The 16,177-nt window shown below is 44.0% G+C and overlaps 2 protein-coding genes and 1 long non-coding RNA gene across 3 annotated transcripts in view; 1 reads left to right on the top strand and 2 right to left on the bottom strand.

The window, feature by feature from the left end:
• The first annotated feature begins 59 nt into the window (after positions 1–59).
• Positions 60–7,261, top strand: LOC308593872 (uncharacterized protein C6orf62 homolog). The gene is made up of 5 exons (XM_081206649.1): positions 60–2,218; positions 2,739–2,915; positions 4,600–4,725; positions 5,248–5,382; positions 6,016–7,261. Exons 1-5 carry the CDS (start codon positions 2,090–2,092, stop codon positions 6,139–6,141), a joined length of 693 nt encoding a protein of 230 aa, XP_081062775.1. The 5' UTR covers positions 60–2,089; the 3' UTR covers positions 6,142–7,261.
• Positions 7,262–16,177, bottom strand: part of LOC308593963 — a 223,796-nt gene continuing 214,880 nt past the window's right edge. Inside the window, exons 2-3 of the long non-coding RNA XR_014011156.1 lie at positions 9,097–13,136; positions 7,262–8,436 (exon numbers count right to left, since the gene is read on the bottom strand). This is a non-coding gene — a long non-coding RNA (uncharacterized lncRNA). The remainder of the gene's footprint in view (positions 8,437–9,096; positions 13,137–16,177) is intronic.
• Positions 12,162–15,990, bottom strand: ACOT13 (acyl-CoA thioesterase 13). Its single transcript, XM_081206699.1, has 3 exons — positions 15,730–15,990; positions 13,990–14,174; positions 12,162–13,409 (listed from the first exon to the last, which is right to left on the bottom strand). The coding sequence occupies exons 1-3, from the start codon at positions 15,811–15,813 to the stop codon at positions 13,256–13,258; spliced, it is 423 nt and encodes a 140-aa protein (XP_081062825.1). The 5' UTR covers positions 15,814–15,990; the 3' UTR covers positions 12,162–13,255.

Below are 16,177 nucleotides of genomic sequence, written 5' to 3'. Positions count from 1 at the left end.
GGGCGCCTGCGCAGCGGGTCGCGGGGCGGAGCCTTCCCGTGTGTGTGAGTCAGGCGAGGAGGAGACGCGGCGGTTGCCATTTTGAGGGCTTCTCCGCTCGGGCTGCTGCCGCTGCTGCTTCGCCGCCTTCCGCGCCGCCCGGACCGAGAGACTCGCCTGCGCCATCCTTCGCCTCAGAGGGGACAGGAGCGGCGGCTTCTCTCGCTCTTTTGCCTCTTTCCCGCCGTAGGAGCCTGTAGCGCAGGGACTTTTCCCGGCCCGGCCTCGCTCCGCCGCCGCCTCTTCCTCCTCCTCCTCTCGTCCTTCCTTCCTCCCTCCCGCCGCCTCCGCCGCCACCATTTGCCACCCCCCGGCGGCTCCGGGGCGCCGAGCTTAGGCTATGGGGACCAGGCTGCTGGGACTGAGCAGCGGCAGAGCGGGCGGCCCGGTCACCGTGAACAGCGCAGCGGGGATGGCGGAGCTGGGCGGCTTCTTGGTGGCCTTCTCTTGACATGGCTCCTGCCCGTGCTGCTAGCAGCGCCGCCGCCGCCGCCTCCACTGCTCCACCCGCGCCCGCCGGCTGCGGGTAGCGAGCCAGGCCACGCCACAGTCTCCGGTCCGGTTGGGTGTCTCTTGCCGCCTGAGCCTCCCGCCGCGGGGGCTTCCAAGGAGAGGGGGAGGGAAACCGCTTAATTATTTTTTACGAAGAGGGTGTGCTTGTGTGTGCTTTTTTTGTTTTTAAAAAGCACAACAACTAAACAGCTAATAAAAAAGGGGGAAGGACGGGTTAATAATCCTTTTTTTTCCTTTAATTTTTTTTGTTTCCGGGAAAACGCGTTTTTTCCCTTTCCAAATTTATTCAAGTTCGCTGCGACAAAAGCCTCTTTGCAAACTAATTTTTTTCCCCAATTGAATTGTTTTTGGCGTGATAATTCCCTTCCTCTCCCTTTTCCCCCCGCCCCCCTTTTTTCTTCCCCCCTCCCAAGAACCCGAGTTGTTGGTTGTTGACCATGAATGCAAGAGTGAATTCCGGGCCGTAGACTTGAGTGGCCCCCGCTGCGCTGAGCACAGGCCCGCCTCTTCCTCTTGAGCAAGGAAGAGAACAACCCCCGCAAGGAGGCCAATCGCATCAGCCATGCCCAGCCCCAATTAAAGCGGCAGAGGGGAGGAGGATTTTTTTGTCCTGCCCGGGGCTTAGACTGAGGGAAGGAAGGCTAGTGGGGTGGGTTGGAGGCCTCTCCCTCCTAGGGGAGTGCTAGATCGAGAGATCGACTTGGGATTCAAAAGGCCAGATAATCTCCCAAATCTTTCCTCCACCTTTTTATCAATGGCCACCATGATCCCTCTTCTCTCCCACAGCCGCAGCTTCAGGGCAACCATGTGCCTGATGATGAGCAGGATGAAGTTAGAAATGACTCTGCTGTTTTCCAAACTCCTTGCTCCTCTGCAAACCAGCACACTGTTGTCTGTGGTTGATTATTTTGTTGTTGGTAGGGAAACGTCTTACCTCCCAGGACATCCACTCCTGTTCTGCACTCCCTCCTTTGCTTTCTACCAAGTCGAATAATTCTTGAAAAAAGAAAAAGCCAGGCAGCATAGCAATAGCAGAGATCTTGAAAATAATCAGCAGTCATGAATCTGGGCGGGATAGAACACTGTCTTTAATTTCAGTTTTTTGTTTTTTTGGGGGGTGGCAGCGTGGGGCAAGAAACCCGCCCAAATGGATTGGGTCCATGCCCGTTATTGCTTTTTATTCTACACACAAATTGTGATAAGATTTTTTCCCCATTCTTGCCCACTTATTCCTGTGGTTTAAACTGTGTATATCAGTGTATTTTCTTCAAATTTCTTTGGGCTTTTGACAATACTGCGCAAACTTTTTGTCCAATGATGGTTGGACTAATAGTTACTTTGTTTTATGACCCCTCTAATAAGACAGTCTTGTAAAACATTTGCCTAAGGTGCATTTTTGGGTTACGCCTGTGTTCTATTGATTCAGTGGTATTAGCAGGAATAAAATGACTTGTTTCTGTTGTACTCAAGTCTTATGAAAAAGGGCCCATAGTTTAGTGAAGGTTTCAAAAGGCTTTAGTACCATCTGTATTACAAAATGGGGGACCCAAACTCCCGGAAGAAACAAGCTCTGAACAGACTTCGTGCTCAGCTTAAAAAGAAAAAAGAATCTCTAGCTGACCAGTTTGATTTCAAGATGTATATTGCCTTTGTATTCAAAGACAAGGTAATTTCCTTTTTGGTTGTTCGACTTTTGTATTGAGTGACTCCGTACCTCTGTTAGCACTCTCAAAATTGCAATCTGAGAATGAATGTGGAGAGCATTGTAAAAATCTGTTACACTGTGTTTTCATCATGGCTACGCTGTAGCTTTGATGTTTAATTTTGAGTCATGATGTTCATTCCTTATGCGCTGGGTATCTTAACAAAACCTTGCACAGCTTTCAAAATGTGCCATGTGAGAGTTAATACTGCATTATGGGCTATGGTTGCACACAAATCTGGGGAATACGTAAAACTGAATTTTAGAGACTCAGCACTTTGGATTTTAATGTGAAATGCATTTTTGCTTAAGCATGTGCTTCAGCATCCATTTATCTCTAAATTTAGGTTTGCAATAAGTTTAGGGTGTTACCCAGTTCTTAGGTTTGCAGTAAGTTTATTTTTCTTAAGTTTTAAAAGCATTGTAATGACAGACTGCTTCGAAATGAATGAAATGCAACATGTTCTTTGTTTTCCCTCATTAGAGGAAAAAGTCAGCGCTCTTTGAAGTGTCTGAAGTGATACCAGTCATGACCAATAATTATGAAGAAAATATCCTGAAAGGCGTGCGGGATTCCAGCTATTCCTTGGAAAGTTCCATAGAGCTTCTACAAAAGGATGTGGTTCAGCTGCATGCACCCCGCTATCAGTCTATGCGCAGGGTAAAATATTTAATGTTCTGTCATTTTGTTTCAGAGATCAACATTTTAAAAGGCTGTTAATGCTGCTAGTAGTATTTCTATATCAAAGATCTAGATATAATCAGCAGGGTTAAAAGGACTACTTTAGATGTACCCAATGACTTACATGTCTTAGTGAGACCCCCCCCCTTTGAACAGACTCCGCACCAAACTGCTGATGGAACTTTTGCAGCATGGGGGGGGGGTTGAAGTGTGGGTATGTGGTTTGAAGTTCAGTGTGTCGCTGCATAAGGGTTTTTTGGATGCTGCCTATCAGGTGGTAAATCTGTACAGTGGACCCTCGAGTTACGTACCGCTCTGGATACGTAACTTTCAGGTTGCGAACGCGGCAAACCCAGAAGTGTATACTTCTGGGTTTTGCCACGTGCACATGTACAGAAGTGCTTTGCGGAACGGACCGTGCGTGTGCGCAGAAGTGGCGCCTCCAGTTAAGGACTTTTCAGGTTAAGTACAGACCCCCGGAACGAATTTAATTCGTATCCGGAGGGTCCACTGTATTTGAATATTTAGTATGCTTTGTCTAGAAGACACACTGATTTACTTGGGCCTTTGACACCATCCACCCTATTCTCTTGACTGTCATTTAAGTTATTTTAATGTTGTATTTTTAATTGTAACCCACCCTAGGACAGGTGTGTAATATTAATACTACTGCTAAATAATAATAGTTTTGTTGCTGTTTTGTTCTATCCCTCTTGTGTTGTATACATCACTTAGAAACTTTGTTATTAAGTGGAATATAAATTATTTCTCTAAGAGTTTTCATTATCCTGGCCCTCAATATTTTAACAAGTTTGTCTCTTGGTAAAAGTAGATGTGAGAAAGAGGCATGGTGAGAAATTTAGAATTGTGGAAATGGAATATTGGCAGAGACATCTGACATGAATGATTGCTTTATATCTCTTGCAGAAATTCAACATAGTGTCTTAAATTCTATTCTGAGAGAGTAGGGGTTGCTTCTGTTCACAATACAGCAGAGGCTTATCCTGGTGGAAGGGGAAGCAACTTTTGCAAAGCCCCTTCCCCCACTGTTCTATAGGGTTTCCCTTCCCTCAAACCTTTTTTGCAGGGTGGGAACAAGAATTGCACAAGGAAGTGAGAATTGTAGAAAGCTTCCTCCCATTTCTGGCAGAAGTGTCCCATGAGTGGGAAGGGAACTCCGGATTCAATTCATACCTGTTGAACTGCAACAAAATAGGGAATAAACTCTTAAGCTAAAAATACAATTATTATAAGCTGTGTTTTTGAATTTAAATATTCTTGATGAAGACAGCAAGACAACATAAAAATGTAAATGTGATAAAAGTGGGTGTATTTGCCGATGGGCATCTAAAAAACTATCCTGAGGACATCATTTTAGTTTGGGCAGTTTTTCAAATCCATAAAGTTTGTTCCCATAAGAATTAAATTACTGGGACTGGGTTCCGATTTCCACATTATAAATGTTAATGTAAAGTTAGCAGATAGGCAGGCTGTGTTGTAGTGCTTAAGAATAAAATCCTATTGTTATAGATGTATGAAAGGTATACAAACCATTTGAATTACAATTATATTTGCTTCTCAAACGTGTGTGTGTGTGTGTGTGTGTGTGTGTTCTCCCACTAGATTGTTTGGACACTATTAATTTTATTCATGTCCTTAACAGGATGTGATTGGCTGTACGCAAGAGATGGACTTCATACTTTGGCCTCGGAATGATATTGAGAAGATAGTCTGTCTTCTGTTTTCTAGGTGGAAGGGATCGGATGATGAGCCCTTTAGGCCTGTTCAGGTATGATACAGGTCCCAGGCAGAGTGCTACTAAAACCCAAATAAGTCATTAGCACTTTTAATGAATACCACTTTTTCTTTATGGTGGTTATAGTGAATTGTGGTATATTTTTGTAATCATTAAGGTGTTTGCATGATTACAAAGGCAGAATATTGTCACTGAATGTACCTAAGCAGATGTTTTGAGTTACTTAATTTATTTTGTCTCCTGATTGATAACTTGCCAGAAGCTTTTACCAGTAAGTATGGAGTACTGCATCTGCGATAGTCGTCATTTTTGTTTACATAAAGTTAAATATGGGGTTCTTCAAATGTACTGCCATTAGAAAAGAGGGAGATACTGATGTAATAATCAGTCTAATTTAAACTATATCTCCATTAGCTATAATTTCAAGTTGTTCCTGAGATTTTTCTATTCTGCACTTGGATGCATTGCATACGTGAACCTTGACTTTAGAGTGGTGCTCCTTGAACATATTTTATTTAAACTTTTTTGTTACATATTCCCCACCCCACCCCACAGGCCAGGTTTGAATTTCATCATGGTGACTATGAAAAACAGTTTCTGCATGTACTGAGCCGAAAGGACAAGACTGGAATTGTTATCAACAACCCTAACCAGTCAGTGTTTCTCTTCATTGACCGACAGCACTTGCAGGTAGCCACCATCTCCCAGTGCATACTTGTTTTTCATTATGCTCTTGTTTGCCTCTTTTCTATTATTTAGCAGCTGTCTGCTTGGCTTCACTACAGTCAAGAGGTACAGATACAACCAGTTGTCATGACAGAATGCTAAATGATCAGCATTCCTTTTCTATGGCATAATGTGCAATATGTTCCAAACAGTAAGTTTGTGGGATATACTTTATAAGTATTGAGTTGCTCTGCCTTGAGTGCAGTGAAGCCATCTGATTGGGTGTATTTCTATTAGATTTAGGAACTGAGGTGGTGGGGATTTGCAAGTGTGCATCAGTATCATTTGTCATTAATTGAGATTGTTTCTGCTCGTCCGCTTTTGAAACACAATAAGGATTTGTATATGTACTTAAGCGAGAAAAGATGGTACATGTCCCCTGCTGGAGAAGGCAGATTTTAGAAATCTGGTGATCAATTTACATATTCAGCAAGCACCATAAATTCTTTGTTATGCTTTTATCTTGCGCCACCATTAGTTTCATTTTCTGTTGCTTCTGCAAGGATGAGTTGAGGCAATATGTGAAGTTTGTTTTTTCACACAGTGCTGTTTATAAAATATACTCTGTCCTGAAATAATTTGTGTATCTCTTTCCAGACTCCAAAAAACAAAGCTACAATCTTCAAGTTATGCAGCATCTGCCTATATCTGCCACAAGAGCAGCTCACCCACTGGGCGGTTGGTACCGTAGAGGATCACCTCCGTCCTTACATGCCAGAATAGGGTACTGGCCAGCAAAATGGGGAAGATCACAGAATGCAGGAGTGCAGTTTTCACTTTTCTCACCATTTATTCTTTCGGAATAGAAGAAAATGGACACATGTTCAGAACACTATCCATCGTGGAACTTGATCATCCTGGATTATTTTCTTTTATCATTTGTATCTCAGAACTTTTAAATTTTTTTTAGATGTTTTCTGCATGGACCTTTGAAAGAGAATGCTCTGCATATTTCTGCATTGTATGAGCATCCTACCAAAATGTGAAACGAAGGGACTGTTATACACTGAAAGAAATGTATCTGAGAGCACAAAGTGATCATATATGGTGGTGTTCCCATTTGTGCTGGTCATGTCCCCTAATATCAGTATTCATAGGGTGAGGAATGAATGTAATGGTGTGAAAGCCATAAGCTTTGCTGTTAACACGATTGTATCAGGTTCATGAATAGGTCTATGGCTTGTTACAGTAGATGGCTAAATGTGGGAAAGAAATCTTTTAAGGAAAAAAGAGCATCTCATTTGGTGTAGGCATTAATTGCCTCTTTTATTTTGCTTGGCCTTGTTTGAGTTTCCTGGCATTCTCACTTTTGGATCTCTTTCCCCAGTTTGCTGTGTAACTAAATGTAGAGTGTTCTGTTGAGTTGAATACATTTTTACAGACCTGGAGTCTGAAGTAGCCTAAAGCAGCTAAATTTAAGATAGCAGCTGCAGAAACCACGTTGGCAGAGGATTATTATTTTTTTCATGACAGTTGACTTGTGAACTGTAGGAAATACTGGTTTCCAAAACATTTCTTATGGAAAACCCTCCGAGGTTCTTTTTTGGGGGGAGGGGAGGAATAAAGCAGTTGTGGATTTAATTGTAAAATATTGTTTGGAGTGTCAAAGTTGGTTTTGACAGAACATATTTTGTTTAAGATTGTGCAATGAACATAAGGAAGACTACTGTATAGCTTTGGCAAAGAAAGCTTTGCTTAAAGGGTTGAGTAATTTGACTGAAGTAAATCTGTATAAGCCTACTCCCTTTGGGTAAAACTAGTGCTTATCTGTTTAAAAAAATCTGTATTTAGCTTTTGTTTGGAATTGGAAAAAAATTAAAAATAAACAAATTAGGTGACCAAAGACTTCTACATTCATTTATTTTAAAAACATGTAGACACTAGCTTATGACATGTCATAGCTAACTTTAGGTAGACAGTCTTTGCATATGACAACAGTTAGATACATCAAAAAGTATCATATGCAAAATAAGCTGGAGATACCAATTCAAAATCTGTTGGCAGTGTTCACATGTAACAATAAATTAAATTTCCTGGTTTATTATGGATGAGTGGCAGTCCACATTCATATTCCTCCCATGAGTGGGATACACCAGGAAACTGCCTTTCTGTTACATTAGAACCAAGGATTATCTGCTCTTTAACAAGTGATTATCAGGAAGAAAAAAACAAACCATGGCATAAGGTTGGCTAGGGGTAGTTGCTTGTTAGGGACAAGCAAGCTCTGCACTCTGGTTTAGACAGAACAGGAAGCAAAGCTTCCTGGTTTGTTTCCTCTAGCAATAGCACAAGTGGAATATTGAACAAGGTCTATCACTATGCTCACAGAAAGCCTGGCTTATAACACAGGCGTTGTATAAATGTAGATTTTCATAAGGTTTCTATAACCAGTACATTAAACTTCTATATAAAACATGGCAATTCACTTTTGAAACCCAGTTAAAGGGAGAAGTCTTCATAATAAGGTTATAATAATGCATGAAGGATTACAATTTGGATGGAGAATGTCACATTTCACCAGGCCAGAGGTGTGCACCTAAAATAGCTATTGGGAGCCAGGCTGATGTTACGAAGTACCAAAGGAATTTTTTTCCATTCCCAACCCATTTTAAAGGGGAAAATGTTCTGAGAATTAGCAGAGTATATTTCTTTACCCACAGCAGAAGCTTGAGTTCTAACACTGCACCCTCAGAAATTAACATGGGCGGGGAACCTTTGCCTCTCCAAATGTTGTTGAACTACAACTCTCATAAGCCTTGACTATTGATCATGCTGGCTGGGACTGATGGGAGAGATAGTTCAGCAATATGGAGGGCCGAAAGTTCCCCAGTGCCCCTCTAAACAGTCCATAGGGAAGGGCCACAGTAAGCAGCACAGCACATGCGTGGCATCCAAAGGATCCCAGGATCAGTCCACAAAATCTCCAGGAAAGGCTAGGTAGGACTCCAGTTTGGAAAGCTGAAAAGTCACAGCTAGTCAGTGTTAACGCTGAGCCAGATGGTCTGACTTGGTATATATCTCCCTAATCCAGTGTTTTTCAACCTTTTTTGCGCAAAGGCACACTTGTTTCATGAAAAAAAATCACGAGGCACACCACCATTAGAAAATGTTTAAAAATTTAACTCTGTGCCTATATTGACTATATATAAAGTAATTCTCTTGAATAGGAATCAAATAAACACAAAGAAAGTATTTTATAATTACTTTATTATGAAATAGTAAGTTAACAGAAATATGAAAAATTATAAAATACCTTATTCAGTGCACAACCTGGGCCTGTTTGGCTGAACACAAAGCTGATATTCTGGCTGGAATCAAACGTTGCGGACCGTTCTGTGCTCAGCGGGGATCGATCCACTGATCCCCGCTGAGCCGGCAGATGACAGCTCCGTCTCCGCACTGTGTGCGGAGAGGGAGATGTCAGAGCCCCGCTGCTCTCTATGGGGAATCGGACTGGAGTGGACCGCCTGTCCGCTCTCATCCAATCCCATCCGATCTGATCCCCACCCAGGACGGATGGAAAATAGGGTGGACACAGTCCTGCGCCCGCCTAGTGGGCGAAAATTCGACTTTTTTTAAAAAAAAAAAAATCTTTCGAATTTTTCAATTTTTCCCACGGCACACCAGGCAACATCTCACGGCACACTAGTGTGCCGCGGAACAGTGGTTGAAAAACACTGCCCTAATGAATCCTGCAAGAGGAATCGCAACACCAAGATCAATATGCAGCAATATAGGTTCTGCCATCAAACCACAGTGATCAAAACAGCTACATTTTGTGAGCCGGCAATGAGAGCTGCTCCTGTCTATTAATACAAATGTCAGCCACGTAACCACACTTCCGAAAGTAGCAGGCATTTTCTATCTGTACTACCACCACCCATTCATTACACCCACAGCCATTCCCCGTTGCTAACTATTTGATTGGCTTCCCTACAGTTTTGCTCTCCCTGCCCCTCCCCACTTTTATTCCCTTGCTCAGATCGGGGATCTTTGAAAGCGGGTAAGGATGAGATAAGTGCTAAGCTCAAAGCTGCAAGCAACTGAAATACAATTTCACTCAGGCAGTCCAGATTCTAGAAAGCTTTTAAGAGAAATGAGAACTCTCCAGTGAGAAGGAGCTATTTCACCCCCTGCCACTCCTATCACAGGACATTAGAAGCACTTTACAGAATCTGGGCCAGATTGTTCCAAAGCAAGACTAGCAGGGATGCTGCTAGAATAATTCAAACACTGCTGCTGTCATCTTCACCCCAACCTCCCAGTTTTGCATCAGTTCTCTTAAGTTTTAATGTCGTTACTGGTGTTAGGAAGCAAATAGGACCAGCAAGGAATCAGTACCCTATAGGCGCACAGTTCTGATGGTTGTAATAGACTGCAGCTACTTGGGGTGGCGCTGTGGGTTAAACCAGAGAGCCTAGAACTTGCCAATCAGGAGGTCAGCGGTTCGAATCCCCGCAACGGGGTGAGCTCCTGTTGTTCGGTCCCGGCTCCTGCCCACCTAGCAGTTCAAAAGCACATCAAAGTGCAAGTAGATAAATAGGTACCGCTCCAGCGGGAAGGTAAACGGCGTTTCTGTGCGCTGCTCTGGTTTGCCAGAAGCGGCTTAGTCATGCTGGCCACATGACCTGGAAGCTGTACGCCGGCTCCCTTGGCCAATAAAGTGAGATGAGCACCGCAACCCCAGAGACAGTCACGACTGGACCTAATGGTCAGGGGTCCCTTTACCTTTACTTGGTTGCAAGTCTGTGGTGCAAATCTACAAAACCCACAGCAATGAAGGCAGCCTGGGAATACAGCTCCTTGAGGGCATGAGGCCTTTCCCCACCTTGGGCCCCCCAAATATTGTTGGACTACAAATCCCATCATCCCTAACCAGCAGGAGCTGTGATGAGGGATAATAGTAAAGTTGCCTAATGATCGAGAACCAGACGGACTGCCTTATGAATCTTTGCGCCACCAGGAAAGGCGACTGTTAGACCCTTGGGGATTTCAAATTACTGTTTTCCCACCAAGCTAACAATCTGCTCCTGACCCAGTTTTAACACCAAAAGCAACGGTGTCTTGTAGCACCTTAAAGACTACCAGATTAGTTATTACACAAGCTTTTTTAAGGATTCCAGCCCACTTCAAGCAGATGCATGTACTACTGTATACACAGTTGGCAGGTATAATATGGGCATAGTCAAGATGGAGGAAGTTAACCTGAATCATTACTTGTTGGGGGGGCACTTAAATTCACAGAAATTTGTGTATGTAGTACTAAATCACAATTTAATGTTAGCAGGCCAATAAATGTGCAGTGAATGATCATTTACAATAGCGGTATTTGGTGATAACATGATCTGGTTCTGCTGTGCTAGTTCAGCAACTATAGTCGGAGAACTTCCCAACTTCCTGGCTTGTCAATCAGTGTGAACCAGGAGTTGTGTTTTTTTTTTTAAAAAAAACTAGTCAACTGCAAAACAAGGCAATGCCAAACCTCCAGCAATAAAGCTAGTTTGTTTAAACCAGAGTTCATCGTTAAGAATTCATAGTTCATACTTAAATATAAGCAAAATGGAACCACAGGTTATTTCTTATTCCAGACCCATAGAAGGATGGGTGGAGGGGGCAAACAGAAGCCTGAGGCTTGGCTCACAGAGGCTCATGCAAGAATACTAAATCATTGTTTAGTGGTTTTTTCCATGCTGGCCCGTCGTGAATAAATTTGAACTTTGCAGAGAAATGTCACATAGTAGATCCAATATAATTTTTGGACAGCACAGAAGTGGGTGGCATTATGCCCTCAAACCAAATTTTTCTCCTATGCTCTATCCTGATTGTAATTAGCAGAAAACACTCTCCATTTACATAATTGTCCCAAAAACACAAGAGGAAGAACTACTCCATAAAAAAGATTAAACATTAATAAAAGACCACAAAATCCAAATTTGGACAAGGTGAACATTGGCACTCATTATAAACATCTGTAATGATACAATCAGTCTGGCCTCCCTTTGACTAGTTCCATAATGAAGGTAACATGCTTGATCAATGTCTGCATACTTCCACTTCCACCTCAGATGGTCTCCAGAGCAATCCTAATAGACATAAGGGCCCATAAATTATAGCTTTGACATACATCAAAATAAGAATATAAAGGCATTCAGTGATATGCCTCCAAAGTAAGTTTTCCGAACTAGAAAACACCCACAACTTTTTTAGTTGTGAGAGCCCCTTTGTAGGCCAATAGTGCAATCCTACATATATCTACTTAAAAGTAAGTTCCACTAAGTTCAGTGGGGCCAAATCCTAGGTAAATGAGTATAGGACTGTAAAGGAAAGGTAAAAAGGTAAAGGACCCCTGGACGGTTAAGTCTAGTCAAAGGCAACTATGGGGTGCGGCGCTCATCTCGCTTTCAGGCCGAGGGAGCCGGTGTTTGTCCAGTTTTCCAGGTCACGTGGCCAGCATGACTAAACTGCTACTGGCACACAGAGGACCATGACGAGTGCCAGAGCGCATGGAAAGGCCATTTACCTTCCTGCTGCAGTGGTACCTATTTATCTACTTGCACTGGCATGCTTTCGAACTGCTAGGTTGGCAGGAGCTGGGACAGAGCAACGGGAGCTCACCCCATTGTGGGGATTCGAACCGCCAACCTTCCGATCAGCAAGCCCAAGAGGCTCAGTGGTTTAGACCACAGCACCACCCGCGTCCCTGTATCCTAAATCAACTGGGGGGGGGGGGGATACACACAAGCAAAGTTTGCAAAACCAAGTTTACTAAAAACTGTTGAGTTGTCACCATACTGAATTTCCTTTTAGCACAGGGTTCATGCTTTAAATTCATTATTTTGGGAGGAAAAGTACCCTTTTAAGATCAATTCACTTTATACATTGTTCAATAACATCTACAAATTAACAGAGGAGAAAGTAGTAGTTTATGCTTAGTTTGGCACTCATTCACCACTGGATTCAAAGTACGAACTGGTCAGTCCAAACGCTTTGGCTGAAAAAAGCAACACAGAAGTCATCTGCAAACATTCTCATCTGGACATATAGCCACCCATCTGCAAAGAGAAAGACTCCTTCAATCTGCAGAAGGGATTGAGATTTCACAGAGACTTCTTGCTGGAGTAACCATGTGTGTACATGTGAACACAAGAGGCAATTTTCACCAATTCCTCCTTTCCTCCTGCAGCCCTTGGCACCACCTCTCATGCTGTTCTGGAGGCTTCCTCTGCCATTGAAAGCAGAATCCACCCCATCACCACTCCTTCTTTCAATGAAAACATCCTGGAGGCAGAGGCCTACCCCTGGGGACTCTGAACCCATCCCAACCCAAAGGTACCAGCATCAGAACCTCTTCCACAAATGGTTCCCAGGTTTCAGATGCTGGAACTCTTGAGTTCAGACAGTTTTATCCATCTTTTCTTTGTATCTTTCTCTTCAGGGCTTCAGAAATCAAACCAGTATTAATCACAGCAACACATTTTTTTTCTGTCAACGACAAATTGTTGCTATTTACATTTGTATCCTGCTTCCTGGCGCATGCACACACAGCATCCCTTCCAATCCCCAAGAGATGGCTTACAAGAAAATACACATGGAATAATAAACATGAACTTGAACCATCACCTTAGTTTACATGAACATTAAGGAGGATTCAGGTAGTGATATTTCACCCCTAGTGGCTGCACCTAAGAAAGCGTTTTGTTAAGTTACGGTAATCCATTCTCATCTATTGTTTTTACTATATTGCTTTGTTTGACTTACTTCAATAAAGTAATGCTACCCCGTTCTTTTTCTTCTAGGCTCATAGCTTTTAAAATAAAGTGACTACTTTCTTCTGTGATTATCCCAGGTATTTGGTATGCCTTCCTTGGGCTATCAGTTTCCCTGTCGCCTTGCTTCTTAAGTCCACATTGGCAAAGGCCAGTCTTCTTCCTTGCTTCAGAATCTCCGCAGTGATCTGGATTTCGTCTCCGATCTTAGCTGCTGTCATGTAGCTTGAATTTGGAAAAGGGTGGGGGAGAGAGAGAAAAAGAATCCTTACATTTATAGTTCATCTCTCCTTCAAGGAGCTCAAGACAGCATATAGGGTTTGCTTCCCTCATTTTATCCTCACAACCACCCTGTGAGGTTCAAAACTTCTGCACGCAACCTTGCCGCCGCTCCCGGACCTGTTTTGGGGGCTGGGGTTGGGGGAAGCTCGGGTTCCCCCGCCCTAGCCCCGCGGCTAAAAACGAAGCCAAGACAGCGAGCGGGATCCATCCCGCTCACTGTCTTGGCTTCTGCCAAAGCCGTGTGCAGCCTCTCCCGGCAGGAGAGGTTGCGTGCGGCTAAAGAGGAAGCCAAGACAGCCAGTGGGATGGATCCCGCTCGCTGCCTTGGCTTCTTTGCTCTTTGAGGCTGGGGGGGGGATTTTTTTTCTCCTTCATTTCCCCACTAAAAACTAGGTGCGCCCTATGGTCCGGTGCGCCCTATGGAGTGAAAAATACGGTAATACAAGCCACGTAAGTTGCAGAGTCAAGGCCCAATTAAACGAAAGCGGGCACTGAAATAAATCTCGGATTTTGTCATACGTACGTAATATTCATATCCACACTGACTCCAGGTGCTGCTCTTTCAGTGTGCAGCAAAGCAACGGTTGACACAAAATCTACCAGAGTTGCTGTCAATCCTCCATGAAGAGTCCCGCCTCGGTTTGTGTGCTCCTCTTCCACTTTCATTTCACAGACAACTTTTCCAGGACTGGCAGAAAGAACCGTCATCTGGGAGCAGAGGGGGTGAGAGAAGAAAAGTCCCATTCCATTAAGCTTCAGTAGGTTTTCTACAGGATACTAAACTGAAATTAAATGCTTGCTTTTTAAAATCTAAAATGCACATATGTTGCCTTTTGGTCTCCAAAACAGCGAACAGTAGGAGAAAACAAGTGAAACCAGCAACAAAATAAGGTTGAAGTGTGCTGTTTTTCCCCTCAGGGTTCCAACCAATCAGTGGTGCCCTTTTCAAGCATACTCCATTCTATTTCCCTCCTCAATGTTTTTCTGCTGTTTTTCACCCAATCCAAAGGTCAGCCAACATTCTGGACCCACTGAACTTGCTCAATCTTCCTACACACCAGAAACCTAAATCACATGACCTGCCCCAAAGAATCATGGGAGCTGCAGTTTACCACTACGCTTCCCAACTCCCTTAAATTACTTTGCCCAGGATTCTGTGGGGAGGTCATATGCATTAAATGTGTTTTCAAACCTCTTCCAATTATTTCTTTCCTTTTTCAAAAAGGAAGTTTCAGGTTTCAGTAAGCATATGTTACAAATAGTGTTTATTTTTAATTTCCGCAATAAGCAGTTTGATATGCTGAAACCGGCTGGGGCATTTAGGACCAGAGGCGTAGGAAGGTCAGGTGGTACCTGGTGTGAATTTTTTTTTGTCACCCCCCCCCCCACATTGCAATCTTAGGAAGGTTGCCCAGAGTTGCGCAAACCCAACCAATGATCACATAAAACCGTGTCAGTGCCGCGGGGCGTATTTGCGCGATCAGTGGTCAGATTTCCGTGATCAGTGGGCGGCACTGGCACCCCCGTGAAAATCCAACCGCCAATTGCATTAAACTGCCGGGGATGCAAGTGCCACCCGCCGGGGGGTGTGTGTGTGCGCCAGGCTGATTGTCGGGTGTATTTGCGCAATCAGTGGGCGGATTTTCATGACGACGGTCGCGTCAATCGCTGAAATCTGCCTGCCCACCGGGCGTGCAAGTGCCATCACGCCGATCCGCCCAGGGGGATTTTGTCAGCCCCCCTAGGCATGACACCTGGGGCGGACCACACCCTCTGCACCCCCCTTGAGACGCCCCTGTTTAGGACCAGGTGACCTTTAAACCAGTGCAAACAATCTATGTAAACAATCTATGTAAACAATCTAGTTAGGACACACCCAATAGTCACAGAGCTTCTCTGAACAGAGTGAAGTAAGATCATTGGGAAGCCACCACATAACCCCCCCGCCACCCCCCCCCCATATATAAGTGAATGGTAGAGAGGGTAGTTTGCAATCTAAAGAAGGACCTCTCTCAGGAACACTGTAAACCTACGTTTTTTCTTTTTTTCCAAATACTTTTTATTGCTTTTTTGTAACAACAACAAATAAAATAAATACTCTTACATTCAAAAATTGTAAACCTACGTTTTTTCAAGCGCCAATAGGCCCAGAGTGTTCACTCCCTGCACAGCTTTGCTGCCCTACTCAAGGTGACCCTGGAAAGTCAGTAACACATTACACATACAGGGTAAGGAACCTCAGCAAATCTCCTCCTGCTATTACCTTATTCAGCACCCGATCAAATCTGGGAGACTCCAGAAGCGTTTTCACCACCTCGCGGAGAGACTGGATCTTAAGGTGACTCATGATTCAAAGTTCCGACCTTCTCTCGAGCAAGGCGCTATAGCCAGACTTCTCACTAATGCAGTCAAGTAGTTGGGAGATCTCAGAGTTGCGGACAACACGAGGCAATTGCAAAGCTGCAGGATCCGTGAGCAGCAAATTGGCCCTTCGGAGCTCAGCGCTGGCTCTGGAGAACTGGAGGAACCTCTCTTGACAAGCCCCGCCTCCCTCGCCCGCTCCCAGCGTTCTAAAACTTGCTACTCCGCGTTCCATTCGCCGAACGTTCGCCGCCTTCGCCGAATCCCCGCCCACGGCGCCTACCCTTTCACCTCCCAGCAATCGGGTCGGGCTGCTAAGCGGGCGAGCGCAGTAGCTTCAAGCGTCTTGC

This window comes from Podarcis bocagei (genome assembly GCF_964188305.1).
Source record: "Podarcis bocagei genome assembly, chromosome: 8".
Lineage (NCBI taxonomy): Eukaryota > Metazoa > Chordata > Lepidosauria > Squamata > Lacertidae > Podarcis > Podarcis bocagei.
This window is presented reverse-complemented; position numbering and strand designations above follow the sequence as displayed.